Genomic DNA, 17,395 nt, shown 5'->3' on the forward strand with positions numbered 1-17,395 from the left:
GTTTCAGTCGAGAGCTCTCGTACTAGGTGTCCATCCCCACGAGCGCCGGAACCGGAAGCCTTGAATAAAATGTTTAATTGGTTCATTTAAAAAAAACAAAATGTCAATTGATCTGACCTCAGAGTATTCAGTTTACAGTTTAAACTTTGTAGTCCAGCAGACAGAATCTTCACTCCTGAATCCTGCACATTTTTGATACTCAGGTCCAGCTCTGTCAGAGTAGAGGACTGAGAGCTGAGCATTGAGGACACAGCTTCACAGTTTTCCACTAGAAGTTCACAGACGTTGAGTCTGAAAATGAAAACATGAACAAAGACTGATGTTAAAGTGTAATCAGGGTGCAATAACTAATCTTATATTTTAAGAATCCTTGTTGTTTTATGCTGAGCAGATGTGGTACGAAACAACAGTAAATTGATCAAGTTTACCTCTACTGTTTAAATTGCTGGATTTATTTTCTCAGTTAAAAACAAGACAAACAAACAAAAGAAAAAAGAATACAAATCGGTCAGACCTCAGAATATTCAGTTTGGCGTGTGGACTCTCCACTGCAGCAGACAGAAGCTTTACTGCTGAAGCCTTCAGGCTGTCGGTACTCAAGTCCAGCTCTCTCAGACTACAGGACTGGGAGCTGACCACTGACAACAAATTTTCACAGCCTTCCTCTGAGATGTTACAGCTGCTCAGCCTGAAAAAAAATAACAAGAACAACAAAACAATAATATTTATTATCAAATAAAATCTCTTTATATGTTGAATCTAAGTAATCAAATGTGTACAAATGAGTACACTACAATGCACAATTAAATAAAAAAATGTTCAAGAATTTAAGTGTAACAGAAGAAAAATATTTCAAATTAAACACAATTATTCCAATGTATGTAAATGGAAACCAGTGAAGACCAGGTTGATTTAGTGACAGTAGTTCAGTGCCTGCTGGCACAGGCCTGTGAGTACTGCAGTATTACACTTACTGCAGTACTGCTGGTCACTTTATTAATTCTAATATGTGTGATTACTGTAAATGTAGTTATAAATAATGTATCACATCCTGGACTCTCGTTTCATTTTCTGTCTAAAAGCTGCTTTGGCTCATTCCCCTTTAAAGCCCCGCTCTCCCTAAAGGCCAACTTTATTTTGATTGGATGATTTCATAAAGCACGCTGAAGGGCAGTAGCCAGTTATCATGAGCTCCATCTCCTCAACCTTCTGGTTTAGAAATTATAAGAAACTGTAAACCTCATAAAAACCCGTCTTGATCCATGCTCAATCATCCAGGTTAGTAAATCCCAAAAGTTGATTCTGTTCATCTGGACGTAGCGCTTTCAGTGGGAGAAACATTTCGTCACTCATCCAGGTGACTTCGTCAGTCTCAGCTGACTTCTGGTTTCCAACCCTATAAAAAGTACATTTGCATAATGACTGAAACCAGCCCACTGAAGGAACAATAAGGCTGGGAGGTCAGTTCCTTGACCATTAGGTTTGAGTCATTATGCAGATGTACTCTTTATAAGATTGGGGAAAGCTGCAGTCAGCTGAGCCTGAAGAAGTCATCTTGATGAGTGACAAAATGTTTCTCCCGCTGAGAGCGCTACGTCCAGATGAACAGAATCAAACTTTGGGGGCTCATAAAATCATGATTAGAAATCTTCTCAGATGTATTTTTACATTTTAGATCCACAGCAACAAAGTTCACAGCAGGATGTCTCTGTTCAGTAATTATTATGCCCATTACCTGCAAACTGTGAGGTACGCAGGTAATGTCAGGTAAACACTAGCTGTCTGAAACTGTTCCTGTTAAATGTGTGTATAAAGGAAATAAGCTGAAATACAGAGACTGGGTGGATCTGTGCTTTGACTTTGACACCAAAAATTTCTTCCTGTTAAAAGGGAGTTTTTCCTTCCCACTGTCGCCAAAGTGTTTGCTCATAGGGGGTCATATGATTGTTGGGTTTTTCTCTGTATTTATTACTGTACAGTCTACTGTACAATATAAAGCGCATTGAGGTGACTGTTGTGATTTGGCGCTATATAAATAAAATTGAATTGAATTACATCCCATTTCAGGTACCTAGAACCTGAACCTTCTCTGGAAACCTGGGACGCTGGCGGGTTTCTCTTGCTTACCTATCTGCTCATCCTCTTTCTTTCTGCTCGCATGATGATTTCCTGGTTGAGTTTGTAAAGACTTTTGCTCAGGACCTTCTTGCTGTGCGGCAACAGTGCTAACCACCGTCCGCTGTATGTTTTTCAGTCATTAAATCAAACCATGAAAGATCAGCTTGCTTCTCGTGATGAACCTGTCTGTTTTCGATTCCACACCAGGGTCTGCCCACTGGAAAGTTCAGGGATAAGGGTGGAGGATACTCACACAAACATAAAAACCCAGATTGCAACTCCAACTCTCTGTTCTACTTAACCAGACCTTTCAGGCTCTTGTTCAATTAGAACCTCATGGAGTCTGAGTTAGCGAGACAGTTAAACATCCCTCTATGCCCCCTTAATCCGCCCATTCCCACTAAGTCATTAAATAACCGAGTGTCCCCTCACATAACTCAGCGCACAGAGCCTGTCACCCCTGGCAATCACAAGAAAACACTTACCTTTTTTTCTTTTCATGCACCTCACAAACCACTCATACTCGGCTTTCCTTGGCTAGAATTACATAACCCCCACTTAGACTGGTCAGGTCAGAGGGTAATCAGTTAGAGTCTGTTCTGTCATTCAAATTGCCTTGTTTCTGCCCGTCCACCGGAACCTGTGGAACCATCAACCAACACCGAGACTGTTTTAGATCTCTCCTCTGTGCCCACCAAATGTCATGATCTTCAGGAAGTATTTAGCAAAAGTAAAGCGCTTTCACTGCCACCTTACAAACCACAGGACAGCACCATAGAACTACTCTCTGGCTCCACCCGGCCTTCTAGCTGGCTGTATAACCTGCTTAGACCTGAGTGTGCGGCTATGGAAAAGTACATTAAGGAATCCCTCGGTGCAGGCATAATCCAACGATTGTCATCTCAAGTTGGAACTTCTTTTTTGTGGGGAAAAAGGATGGCTCTCTCTGGCCATGCATTTACTTCAGGGGCCTCAGTGATATTACCATCAAGAATAAGTACCTATTACCTCATTAGCTCTGCTTTCAGGCCATTTCACAGTGCCACTGGGTTTACAAAACCCCACATCCGCAACGCTTACCACTTTTTCCAGATCAATCAGGGAGACAAGTGGAAGACCGTTTTAAACATGCCATTGGGGGACTACGAGTATTTGGTCATGCCGCCTGGGTTAACTAATGCTCCCGCAATGTTTCAAGATTAGTTAACGATGTCCTCCAGGACTTCCTTGACAGGTTCGTATTGGTGTATCTGGATGATATCCTCATTTTTCCCAAAACCTGTGAGGAACATCAGTCTCATGTCCATGCTATTTTTCCAACGTTTGCTGGAGAATAAACCTTATGTCAAAGCAAAAAAGTGTGAATTCCATTCCTCATCAATAACTTTTTTCAGTTACATTTTGGCACGGGGGCAGGTGAAGACGGATCTGGCAAATGTGAAAGCTTTAACAGAGTGGCCTACCCCTTGTACCCATTGTAGATTCAAGAAGCATCTCCAATGGGTTTTGGGAATAGCAAATTTTTATAGACTGTTCATTTTCAACTATAGTCAGGTAGCTGCACCACTCAAGTCTCAGCATGCATCTGGTCCCCCAAAGCTGAAACTGCATTCACCAAACTGAAGTATCTGTTCACCACGGCACCTTTTTGGTTCACCTTGATCACAGTTATCATTGCAAAGGTGGACACATCAGAAATTGGAGAAGGGAGAGGTAAATGATGCCAAGTGAAAGAGAATGCTTTGGGGGGGGGTCATGCTGCTGTCATGGTCTGTGTGAGCGGCGGTGGTTTCCCACTAGACTCTGGTTTCTGCCTTTGGGTGAAGCCTGGTCAGCCTGTCCATTGTCCACACCTGACAGTAATCTACTAGGCTGAATATAACATCAGCACTCCCAATAACTCTGCTAACCTCCTAATCCTCGGATCATCTACTCACCCTTGCAGTTCAGTCACGTTTTCCTGGATGCTGGTCTTCTTGATTCACTCACAGCCACATTAATGCCTTTCGTCTCTTAGACTTACTGGACCACTTTGCCTGGATTCAAAGCTAACAAGTACTCACCCAGACCTCACCACCTGCCTTCCCCAAGTTGCTTTCCGACTGCTGACAAGTAAATGGTAAATGGACTGATTCTTATATAGCATTTTTCTACTCTCACGGAGTACTCACAGCGCTCTATACAACATGCCACATCCACCCAATCACACCCATTCTCACAAACACTTTATCTGAACTTAGTGCTTTCTAAGTACATTCACGCACATTCATACTCTGATGGATGCATCGGAGAGCAAGTTGGGGTTAGTATCTTGCCCAAGGATACTTGACATGCAGACTGGAGGAGCCAGGGATCGAACCACCAACCTTCCGATCAGTAGGTCAGATCAGACCAGCTTTACCTCCTGAGCTACAGAAACCCCAAATAAGACATTGAAGATAACCTCGTTCACTTACTGTAACCTCCACCAGTGATCTTTCTGATGCTGCTCTACCTCTGTTACAGTGACTCAGATTACCATCAACCAAGACCCATTTCCGGAAACCTACCACAGAGCCCACTTCATGCTCACAGCTTCAAGTGCTTGACTTCCGCCATAGTTCACAGTTCATGTTAAAAAATTCCAAGTGTCAAGTTCCTGTGTGTAAATAAAGCCTTCACGTCTAGTAATATTCAGTTCCTTCACCTTTGTCTGTATTTTGGGTTCACCATGTTGTTCTGGCCACACCGAGGTAACAGATTTATATTTGAAAAACAGAGAGACATGGGGGATTGCAATAAAGATGAGACACAAACCAGACCTTAAAATAAGAACATCTGAAAACGATGTAGGTGCAGTCTGGTAGCTCAAGTATTTGCTTTAAAAAACAGAGCTAGACTCCTGGTTGTTGGAGACAAGTGAACAACTTGAGGATAATAAACCTGTCAGAGGGGCTGAAGGATCAGAGCTCATGTTCTTATAGGCTGGATCTGGATTGTGCTTTGATTCGAGTTGAAGACAAAAATATTTCAGAAATGCTGACATGTCCTGCTGGAGAGAAATATTTAAAGTATCATGACTATTTTAGTGACTATTTTTTAATTTTTCTAAAGTGGTAGTGTTCTTTGAACTGAGCACCTCTGATTTATTTCCCATGATTTTAAGAATGAAGCGATGAGTTCATGTTTACTTACAGAGCTTTGTTGGAGGCTTTGACCACTGGCAACAGCCTCAGAAGAGCCTCCTCTGAAGCAGAGTATTTCTTCAGGTCAAACACATCCAGATCTTCTTCTGATGACAGTAAGATGAAGACCAGAGCTGACCACTGAGCAGGAGACAGTTTACCTGTGGAGAGACTTCCTGATCTCAGGGACTGCTGGATCTCCTCCACTAGAGAACGATCATTCAGTTCATTCAGACAGTGGATCAGATTGATGCTTTTCTCTGCAGACAGATTCTTACTGAGCTTCTCCTTGATGTACTGGACTGTTTCCTGATTGGTCTGTGAGCTACTTCCTGTCTGTGTCAGCAGACCTTCTAGGAGACTCTGATTGGTCTGCAATGAAAGACCCAGGAGGAAGCGGAGGAACAAGTCCAGGTGTCCATTTGGACTCTGTAAGGCCTTGTTCACAGCACTCTGGTAGAAGTGTTTCTCTGCAGATTCTCCTGTGTTAGACTTCTTGGGGGTTGTTTGTTCTTCCAGCAGATTGAGCCCAGAGTTGATGAAGGTCCGATGGACATGAAGAGCAGCCAGCAACTCCTGAACACTCAGATGAACAAAGAAGAACACCTTCTTCTGGTACAGTTTTCTCTCCTCTTTAAAGATCTGTGTGAACACTCCTGAGTACACTGAGGCTGCTCTGATATCGATGCCACACTCTGTCAGGTCTGATTCATAGAAGATCAGGTTTCCTTTCTGCAGCTGATCAAAAGCCAGTTTTCCCAGAGACTCCATCATCTTCCTGCTCTCTGGACTCCAGTGTGCATCTGTCTCAGCTCCTCCATCATACTTGACCTTCTTCACTTTGGCCTGAACCACCAGGAAGTGGATGTACATCTCAGTCAGGGTGTTGGGCAGCTGTCCTCCCTCTCTGGTTTCCAGCACATCCTCCAGAACTGTAGCAGTGATCCAGCAGAAGACTGGGATGTGACACATGATGTGGAGGCTTCGTGATGTCTTGATGTGGGAGATGATGCTGCTGGCCTGCTCCTCATCTCTGAATCTCTTCCTGAAGTACTCCTCCTTCTGTGGGTCAGTGAACCCTCTGACCTCTGTCACCATGCCAACACATTTAGGGGGGATCTGATTGGCTGCTGCAGGTCGTGTGGTTATCCAGAGGCGAGCAGAGGGAAGCAGTTTCCCCCTGATGAGGTTTATCAGCAGCACATCCACTGAGGTGGACTTTCTAGGGTCAGTTAGGATTGTAGTTTTGTGGAAGTCCAGAGGAAGTCGACACTCATCCAGACCATCAAAGATGAACACAACCTGGAAGTCTTCAAAGCTGCAGATTCCTGCTTCTTTGGTTTCAGTAAAGAAGTGATGAACAAGTCCCACCAAGCTGAACTTTTCCTCTTTCAGCACATTCAGCTCTCTGAAAGTGAATGGAAATATGAACTGGATGTCCTGGTTGGCTTTGTCTTCAGCCCAGTCCAGGCTGTATTTCTGTGTTAAGACCGTTTTCCCAATGCCAGCCACTCCCTTTGTCAGCACTATTCTGATCAGGTATTGTCTTTTGGGTGAGTCTTTAAAGATGTCTTCTTGTCTGATGGTTGTTTCTGGTCTGTGTGGTTTCCTGGATGCTGTTTCAATCTGTCTGACCTCATGTTCCTCATTGACCTCTGCAGTCCCTCCCTCTGTGATGTAGAGCTCTGTGTAGATCTGATTCAGAAGGGTTGGGTTTCCTGCTTTAGCGATGCCCTCAAACACACACTGGAACTTCTCCTTCAAGACAGACTTAAGTTTAGGCTGACACTTCTGAAGAGCATCTGAATCAAAAAAAGGAAAAAAAGAAGGAAAAATACAAATCTGGTCTGAAGGAGCTATGTGATGTACTTTGGCCTTTATTTAACCTATCAAGTTTTTAATATACTCATTCTACCAGAAATTCATCAAAAAGGCACTACAGGAATTCCTAAATGTATTTCCTGAAAACAGCCACATTAAATGTTTTGAACCTCCACATCTGCATTGCTTTGCAGCTTTTCATATGTACCTGATGCCAACATGTGCAGGCTAAACAGGTTTCTGCTTTCTGTGCCTCTTCTCCAAACTTTGTAACCAAAAATAACAACATTGAAGTGTCATAATGTTCCCCACTGCTATGTTATTTAAAGACGCATCTGAGAGAGATTCATTAATTCTTCTCATATATTACAATGGCGAAAGACAATGTAAACCGTTTCTGGCCACACAAAACATGTGCTTTACTTTATTATATATAAATGTGGCATTTTTTTCATTAAACATTTAAGTCAAATGACCGATGCTTAAAGAGTGTCCTCTTGTTAGAGAAACACTCTGACTTTTCTTTTTTAAGGCAATCAGTTTGCATGGTTTTTAAAAGTAAAGAACACTTGTGTTTAATTAAATACAGATCACATTCGATCTAAGTAGTTTCACAGGTTTATGATGATCATCAAAATTCCTCCATGTAGTTTAGAAAATACATTTGCAGGCATGTAACAAATCCAAACATTCGTCGTAGAATGACGTTCTTGCCCTCTCCTTTTTCTTACAATGAATTCTGAGGTTTCACTTTCACATCTCAACAAACTGCAAGGTGACCATTTTTATTCATGGTATCTGATGCATGACCTCACCTTGTTGAGCAGATGGATCAGAGTTCAAACGCAGCTGAGAGAAAAGAGAAGGATCTTTGATCTGAAGATGCTTGATTGTTATCTTGCATGCTTTGTCTCCTTTTTTCCTCACTGTGTCGATCAAGCTGCGTGCCTTGTCTGCTCTGAGTGGGTTCCCCTCCAGTATCGATTCTTCCTCCAACTTATTTAAGATACCATCACTTACAAGGGCCTCAAGGAGCAGTTTAAGGATTTCTATTGTTACCCTCCAGACAAAGGCTGACCGTACCCTGGCAAGCTCCTCCTCTACAGGAAGAAGAAAGAGACATAAACATGCTTCTCAGTCGAAATCATGTGAAAAATACAGTGGAACCCCGACTTACGAATACCCCATTTAACAAAAAATTCAAGTTACGAAGGCAATGAACGGCAATATTTCTGCCCATGGTACGGCAAAATGCCGGTGTAACGAAATCCGCTGGCTCTGATTGGCTGAGCCTACAATGCCCACAAGGCCTTCCGAATCATGTGACAACCCCTTGGCTTCCGTACTCGTGCTTCGCTGTTCCACTTGAACGACATATTGTTGTTCTAGTTAGCAATTAGCCTATCGTTCAGCATCACCTCACTCAAAAGGTGCAATGGCTGTTTCGACTTAAGAAAATTTTCGACTTACGAAAGACCCTCGGGAACGGATTAATTTCGTAAGTCGGGGTTCCACTGTATTCTAACTTTGTTCAATTAACACTTCAACATCTCATCAACAAATACTAAATTTTAGGGTGTGTAGGGCTAAAATGATGCCAGCTTAAAATGAAACCGAAGAAAAAATTGAAACTGAAAAATAATGAAAAATATGAAAAACAAAATCTTGTCATTCATATCCTGCATTCCAGATTAAGTTTAAAATAAGAACGAGTGCAAGTACGAACGTGAGAATTATGTATATTGTAATAGGTATATTGTACCTAAATGATAGTATATTGTACAAACATGAAAAGTATATTGTTAGAACTATATCTAATATTGTTAGAACAATAGTATACTATAATAATAAACTTTTCACGTTATAATGTGACATAGCTCTATTTTTCTTTTGCCTGGGTGGCGGCTCTACGCTTCCGTACTACGCTTCTGTATCCAACACTTTTCAATGTGGCCTCACAAAATTATTATGACTACAACAACCATGAAAAGAGTTGGATGGACATTGCTACTCAATCACAGCTGCCTGGTCAATGTTTTTCATTAGTAATTTAGCAAAGTTGATGGTGTGTGTGTCTGTAAGACAGAGAGAGGGAGAGCGAGGGACAGATTTTGTATGATAAGCTTCATGTTATGAATGCACAGTTTGAGCACTCGGGTTGCATCAGAGCATCAGGCCATATAGTGTGAGACCCTGCATCGTGACCTATGAACTTTGTTAAGGTTCAAAGTTGAGGAAGGAGAGTACACACCACCCATGGTCCAGAAGGTCTTGGTCCAACAATGATTTTAATGAACACACGTGTGGGAAGACACTCTGTACGCAGACAGCCAGTAGTCCTCGACTTAATCAAAGCATGAACAGATATTTTATAGCATCAGGGTTTGTTTACTGACGCCCCTTCATGCGTCACCGGTACATTTTATACATAGATCAGATCAACATCATCATGACTTTTCACCCAGAAAATCATCTTCTATTTTCATGGCTGGCCCTTCCTGTCTACCTTTCAGTTCTTGTCTTGTTCCTCTTTCTTGCCGAGACAACAAGGAACGGTTCCTCTTTTACCGAGACACTTTTGCAGTTACAACCAGACATGAGTAATCTCTCCTCTAAATAAATTTAACTCTGTGTGTGTGTGTGTCACGACCTCACATGCTCTTTCTCAATTCACCTGTTGCACTTCTGACCTTTTACCAGACCAGAAGCTCACTGAGACTATATGTATGTCTTCTACTAAATAAATGTTTTAACCAAGAACCTCTACTAAAACCTTAATATAAAATGATCTGATATATAAGTGTTTTGTAAGCATGTATTGCAATTCCTTCTATGTTCTAGTTTTCCCTCAGCATGGATCATCTAGACACTCTCACTAGATGAAGCTTAAGACCTTTAAAGAACCTGAACATCAACTCAAATAAGCACAGATATGCAATATGTATAAAATAGTTATAACTGCACCTGGAATACAAAGTTAATTTAATACCTGTATGCATAAAACCTTAAAGCCTTCTTAAAGCTATCTGTTACATTGTTAAAGCCTCGTCTTAGCCTGCTGCTCAAAATAACTTCCTGCTTTCACTTCTGCATACAACTTCCTGTCAGCCTGCAACTCAGTCTTTCTGAAAGAGACACTGTTTAACCCCTGAATGCAATATAAACTCCAGATTATATTATTAATGCAATGGTAATGATGACAATTATTTAACAATAGCAGTAAAATAATTTCCCTGCTCCACAACTTCTAACCTCTGCGATTTAATTGTACAGTTTGAGCAGGAGCTGAATAACGCGACTGAAAAAAAAAATCGCACAGTGTTTGCCCAGCTTAATGCAGACTGTTTAAACTAAACAAGCTGCTGTTTCACATAATAAACCCTGTCAGCTGCAGTATTGTCTTCTGTTTTAACAGTTAAAGCAGTAGAGACGAGCTGTTTGCATGTGCGTGGAACTCTAGCGTCATTAACCATGCTAGCTGTTAGCTTATAGCTCACGCTAGCTAACCAGCGAGCAGTTAAAAGGACAGCTGAAGCTGCACAAAATACCCACAAACTTATCTCACTACAATGTAGCGCCGAAAATATGACTCGCAGCTCGAGCTCGACACAGCGTCTGTAACATAAGACTGACATCCAGCTAACCACAGCTAAAAGATATTTAGAGAAAACTTACAGTTTCCTCAGGTTACATGAACTGAGTTGTTTCACGCTGAAAAGTTGGTTTGTTTTGGCTCTCACTGAAGACATAGCTGCTCTTTTGTGCTGCTTTTACCCAGTGGTATCTTTTGCGAGTGTGGACGCGTCATCTGTTTGCTCCTTAAATGCTTTTCTTCTTTTATTGATTTTTATGCTGATTTTTTCCCTTTTTTCCGTATGAGCTTACCTGCGATAGCTTCTGGACACTTATAGATCATTAGGACTAAAGTGTTCTTAACAGAAACAGCAACATTTTTATAGTTACCTTATCCTCAGCGCTCCGTGTGTCTGTGGCCTAGACACAGCTGAAGCCTGATTACAGTGTCTGGGCACCGAACAGCCCCAATAGCCTGGAAAGGTGCTAACCGCTAGGCTAACTAGCAACAAGATGCCTTCCCTATCCACAGATGACTACCACAGCCTCCTGCAGAAGATTGCAGTACTGGAGACAAAAATTCATCGCTTAGAAGTAAACGTGGAGGTAAATGGACTGTGTGGAAATGAAACAACCTTGCCTTTGATTCAAAACAATGGCGATGAGCAAGCTAGTACACAGCTAAGGAGCACAGATAACATGACCAAGAAAGTAGACTCTGTGCATTATTATAAATCCTCAAGTGATAATCCCCCCTTGGACTGTCTTGGTGCAAAACCAAGACATAAATCATGTCTCCTGGAAGGCGGAGGACGTATCACGGGCAGAGCACAGCGAGCTGAAATCTCTGAAACCGACTGGCCTTCACTTCCTACGAGACAGAGAAGCTCTTCTACCCCTGTATACGAGAGGAAACAGGACTGGACAACAGTGAATAGGAAGGTTAACAACAAACCTCCAAAACAACTGAATGTGAAACTGCACAACAGATTTGCTCCACTATCAAAGGACCCTGGATCTATATCGGACAACCATCCATCTAAAAGCAGCGAAATAAGGTCTGAAAATCTGTTGAAAAGTGAAAGGCCACAGGGAAAGCTAAAGGCTAGGCCTGAAACTCTGATTGTGGGTGACTCTGCCGTAAAGGATGTACAAATGATGTGCGGTAAGAACACTAAAGTCCTCTGCTTTCCTAAGGATATGGTCAACAACCTGAAGGAGAGAATTCTTCAAATTGCAGATGAATATCCAACTGTGACAAACATTGTTCTGCATACAGGGTCAAACGATGTGTCCAAACAACAGTCGGAGGTTCTGAAACGGGACTTTACTGGATTACTAAATACTGTAAACTCTCTGAATGCAGCTGTATTCATCAGTGGACCTGTACCGCCGGTCAGAGGAGGAGACGAGAGATTCAGCAGGTTGTTTACACTGAATAAATGGCTTATATCAGCATGTACTGACCACTCGGTGCATTTTATCAACAACTTTAATATTTTTTGGGAACACAGGCATCTGTTCAAAGCAAATGGATTTAATTTTAACAAGTCAGGGGTGAAACTGTTCACCTCCAACTTGTTTTATTCCATACGTCATCCATCTGTGCTTGGTGCCAAGGCTGAGATAAACGAGGAGTTATCTCATAAAGAGGAACAAACAGTACTCCAAGAACAGACAAAGCCCAGCAGAAACCTTGAGGAGGAGCTCCATCTGCCCCCACCCGGGAAGAGCCTCAGAAAGGAGAGACATCTGAGGCAAGAAGAGGGGTCCCTATTTGCCTCCAACTCTCTCAACAACACCAACGACCAGGACCAGGGACCACGATCTTCCCCAGTCCCCCAAACCCCTGACAGGCCATCACCCTCCTCCCCCTCCCTTTCTCCCTCCTCCCCACACCTGAAATTCACTGAGAAGATGATGGAGCGGGTCAATGCTGGGCTCAGATCTACCCCCCGGCCCAATCCCTTTTTGTCCCCCATAAACCCCCCACCAGAGCGGCCAAAGGTTCGCCATCGAGCCCCGCCCTCATCAGAGCAATCGAAGTCACATTGCCCAGCCTCGCCCCCCTTAGTTCCTCCTTACCACCTTCACGCTCTGTCTCCGCAGTCTGATGTGTTTAGGGTCCGGGCTGCGAGGATTATGGCAGTGGTGACTTTTCCCAGGAGAAGCTGGGACCCTGTTTACTAGAAGGTTTTAAAATTTCTGTACTTTTAGGTGACAGGAGACATGTGGCCTGGTCAAAACACAGAGAGCTGCACTCTAAAAGATCTTTAAACATAGTAAACATACCTTGTGTGCCACAGACTGCTCCCAAACACGAGGGGACAAGTAATGCCTCTAAAACACTTAAGTTGGCTTTATTAAACGTTAGATCTTTAGCTGGGAAAACATTTTTAATTAATGATTTAATCACTGAGCACAGCCTTGATTTTATGTTTTTAACTGAAACTTGGTTGGACCAAAGTAACAGTGGAGCTGTTCTCATCGAGACGACCCCTCCTAACTACAGTTTTATCAGTGAGGCCAGGGCGAGCAGGAGAGGAGGGGGGGTTGCTGTCTTATTTAATGAATCATTTCAATGTAAGCAGCTATCTCCTGGAAGTTTTCAGTCTTTTGAATATGTGGCTTTACAGCTGAAGGCCCCATCCAAAGTTGTGTTTCTTAATGTTTACAGGCCTCCCAAATACTGCACAGACTTTTTTAATGACCTCAGTGAACTGCTGTCTGTGATCTGTGTTGATTTCGACTGTGTAATTATTGTTGGGGATTTTAACATCCATGTGGACAACCCTCAGGACAAAGGGACTAAAGACCTGAGTAACACTCTGGGCAACTTTGGGCTGACTCAGCATGTAACAGAGGCCACACATAATAGAGGACACACTCTTGACCTACTGATCTCCAAAGGCCTGAGCATTTCAAAGGTTACTGTGTCTGATGTGGGCGTGTCTGATCATTACTGTGTTTTCTTTGAAAGTAAAATCTCAGCCCACACAAATATATCAACAACAGTGATCACAAAACGGTGTATAACTGAAAACAGTAGTGCAATTTTTAACCAGGTCTTCCCATTAACACCTGACCTGTCCAGAGGGTCAGTCAATGAGCTCGTCAATAGCTTCAATGCTAACATGTTAAATGTAATGGACACTATTGCTCCCATTAAGGTGAAGGTTATCTCTGGAAGGAAAAAGTCTCCATGGAGAAACTCCACACTGGTGAAAAATGAAAAAAGAGAGTGCAGGAAAGCTGAGCAGGTTCACTATGACATCTATAAAGAGAAACTTCACAATTTTAATTTACAACTGAGGAGTGCAAGGAGGTCCTACTTCTCTGACATCATCACTAAAAACAGCCATAATGCTCGGGTCTTATTTTCTACAGTTGACAGGCTAACGAACCCTCCTGTGTCAGTGGCAGCTGAACTTCATTCAACCATGGCCTGCAATGACTTTGCCAAATTCTTCACAGAAAAAATCCAAAAAATTAGACAAGCAATTGGTACATCAACAGCAGATCCAGGATATGTACTGTGTCCACCAAAAAACAGTTTAAACACCATGAAACAGTTTCACCCGATTAACAGCAAAGACCTGGAGGACATCTTAGGTCAACTGAACTCCTCCTCCTGCTGTTTAGATGTCCTGCCAACAAGTTTTTTCAAAAAGGTCTCAAAGACTTTAGAGTCAGACCTGTTACAGATCGTCAACTTTTCTTTATTATCAGGTGTGTTTCCAGAATCACTAAAAACTGCTGTAATCAAACCTATACTGAAAAAGGACAATCTTGACAAGACACAAATGAACAACTACAGGCCGATCTCAAATCTCCCGTTTTTAAGTAAGATCATTGAAAAAGCAGTTTCTCAACAGCTCAGTTACTTCTTAAAACAGAATAACTACTACGATGCCTTCCAGTCAGGTTTTAGACAGAACCACAGCACTGAAACCGCTCTGACCAAAGTGTTTAATGACATATGTCTGAATATAGACAGTGGAAAAATGTCAGTCTTAGTTTTACTGGATCTCAGTGCAGCATTTGATACAGTTGACCACAACATATTACTCAAACGACTGGAGAACTGGGCAGGTCTTTCAGGAACTGTACTAAACTGGTTCAAAACATACGTAGAAAACAGGAAATACTTTGTATCAATAGGTAACTTCACATCTGAGCAGACAAGTATCACATGTGGAGTTCCCCAAGGTTCCATCTTGGGACCCTTTCTGTTTAACATTTACATGCTCCCACTGGCACAGATTATAAAGAACAACAAAATAAACTGTCGTAGCTATGCAGATGACACACAAATATATATCACAATGTCACCAGGAGACCAAGGCCCCGTACAATTTTCTCCAGCTAAACAAAAACAAACTGAGGTAATAGTCTTTGGCGCCAAAGAAAAACGATTACAGGTCACCAGAGAACTTCAATCTATACATCTAAAAACCACAAACCAGGCGAGAAATGTGGGTGTAGTGATGGATGCAGACCTAAACTTAGAAAAACACATTAAGACAATAACAAAGTCAGCTTACTATCACCTCAAGAATATTTCAAGGATAAAAGATCTGATGTCTCAACAGGACCTGGAAAAACTAGTCCATGCATTCATCTTTAGTAGGCTTGATTACTGTAACAGCATCTTTACAGGTCTACCTAAAAAATCAGTCAGACAACTACAGCTCATTCAGAACTCTGCTGCTCGAGTCCTCACTAAGACCAAAAAAGTGGACCACATCAGTCCAGCTCTGAGGTCTTTACACTGGCTACCTGTCCATCAGAGGATAGACTTTAAAGTTCTGATGCTGGTCTATAAAGCTCTGAATGGTTTAGGACCAAAATACATCAGTGACCTCCTGACCCAGTATGAACCTTCCAGATCCCTCAGGTCATCTGGATCCGGTCTTTTATCAGTTCCCAGAGTCAGAACCAGACACGGAGAAGCTGCATTCAGCTTTTATGCTCCTTATATCTGGAACAAACTCCCAGAAAGCCTCAGATCAGCTGAAACACTCAGTTTATTTAAATCCAGGTTGAAGACTCACCTGTTCTCAGCTGCATTTGAATAAAGCACCAAATCCACACTTTTAAGCTTAAATTTCAAAACTTACATTTAACTACTGATTTTATCTACTGTTCTGATTTTATCTGTTTTGATTTTATATACTGTTTTGTTTGTTTGTTTGTTTGTTTGTTTGTTTGCTTGCTTGTTTTAATCAATTTTAAATCATGCTTTTTATTTGTTTTTGTTTCTAATGTCTCTGTAAAGCACTTTGAATCACCTTGTTGTTGAATTGTGCTATACAAATAAATTTGCCTTGCCTTGCCTTTAAGCGAAACATTCTTTGTATGTGAGGAAAATGCTGTTCATCCTCTTCAGCTCTAGCGTAGACAACTGGCTTTGCCATGTTTTCATGTGTGTCTTCTTTCCGTGTGTCCGCTACTTTGAAACGCTTGGGCCGCTCTGCCCGCCACAGTTTCAAGCTGGTCATGTGACTGCATGGCCACATCTGATTGGTAAAAAAGTTACCGGAAACTCCACTGGCGGCATGTTATCTAATGTGTTAAACTAATTATTTTTTAAAAAGTAACGAGTCAAATTTTGGAAATGTAGCAGAGTAAAAGTACCGTTTCTTCTTCACAAATGTACTCAAGTAAAAGTAAAAAGTATCGTGCAAAAAGGGTACTTTAAAAGTAAATTTTTTTTCCAAAAACTTACTCAAGTAAATATAACGGAGTAAATGTAACTCGTTACTACCCACCTCTGCAGACGGGCAAGTATACAGGTATACTATGAACAAATATACATATATAAAGATGAAGCACTGTGAGGTAAACAGATCTACAGAGTGCTATGAAAATATCTACAGTAGTGGAAGCGTAGCTCTCTGAACAGACTATAACAGTGTAGGCACTATAACAGAGACTACACCATGTCAGTGTCCTAAAACTACAGCAGTAACCAACGTGGTGGATGTTGATAATGAAAGGATCATGGTCACTGGGAGGAGGAGTGTAGAAGGGTTAGGTGAGTGTGGATGGAAAGGCTCAGCGGGGGACTGAGTTCAGTAGGGTGACAGCTGTGGGGAAGAAGCTGTTCCTAAACCTGCTGGTTTTAGTCTGAAGGCTCCTGTAGCGCCTCCTGGAGGGGAGGAGGAGCTGGAAGAGTTTATTGGCAGTATGAGAGGAGTCTGAGAATGATGCATACTCGGCGTAGAAATCTCTTTTTGAGCGTTGTGTGATGGAGAACTTTGCTTTGTGTAATGTTATAAATACTTGGATAATCCTCAGAGTCTCTGGACTTTTACTTAGAGATATTATATTCAGTCCTGTGGATAGTTATATATTTAAAAATATATGATCCTCTCTGGTTACTCTGGTATGAATGACTCTGAATCACTTAATGGTAAATAACACACTATTTGCAAATTTGCAAACTGTGAAAGAATTCCAGATGACAAGTCTGTAGTTCGACATACAAGTGACGACCTTTGACCTTCATCAGTTTTTATTTAATTGTGTCAGAGAAACTCAAACGTGCTCTTCATGCAGCTGAGTACATTCAGTGTTTAAAACGGAAGCTGTGCAGGTCTGAGATCAGCAGCTTTGTGAAACACCAAGCTGAGGTCCTGTTAATGCTGATATATAGTGACACAGTTACATTTCAATTTAATTCAATTTTATTCATATAGCGCCAAATCACAACAACA

General features: G+C 41.8%; 2 protein-coding genes and 1 pseudogene across 3 annotated transcripts in view; all 3 read right to left on the reverse strand.

The window, feature by feature from the left end:
- The window catches only part of LOC147337109 (uncharacterized), a 360,298-nt gene that overhangs the window by 185,958 nt on the left and 156,945 nt on the right, over positions 1-17,395 (reverse strand). The gene's annotated exons all lie outside the window — the stretch shown is intronic.
- Positions 1-17,395, reverse strand: part of LOC147337110 (protein NLRC3-like) — a 547,272-nt pseudogene that overhangs the window by 161,345 nt on the left and 368,532 nt on the right. The gene's annotated exons all lie outside the window — the stretch shown is intronic.
- Positions 1-17,395, reverse strand: part of LOC147337112 (protein NLRC3-like) — a 48,980-nt gene that overhangs the window by 24,082 nt on the left and 7,503 nt on the right. Inside the window, exons 4-7 of the mRNA XM_086285794.1 lie at positions 7,919-8,203; positions 5,293-7,084; positions 515-688; positions 118-291 (exon numbers count right to left, since the gene is read on the reverse strand). Coding sequence (XP_086141920.1) covers positions 118-291; positions 515-688; positions 5,293-7,084; positions 7,919-8,203 — 2,425 coding nt within the window. The remainder of the gene's footprint in view (positions 1-117; positions 292-514; positions 689-5,292; positions 7,085-7,918; positions 8,204-17,395) is intronic.

This window comes from Aulonocara sp. 'chitande type north' Nkhata Bay, linkage group LG3, assembly GCF_057382095.1.
Source record: "Aulonocara sp. 'chitande type north' Nkhata Bay isolate Kocher_YH1m ecotype deep benthic linkage group LG3, A_spYH_male_GT1.1, whole genome shotgun sequence".
NCBI classification, from domain to species: Eukaryota; Metazoa; Chordata; class Actinopteri; order Cichliformes; family Cichlidae; genus Aulonocara; species Aulonocara sp. 'chitande type north' Nkhata Bay.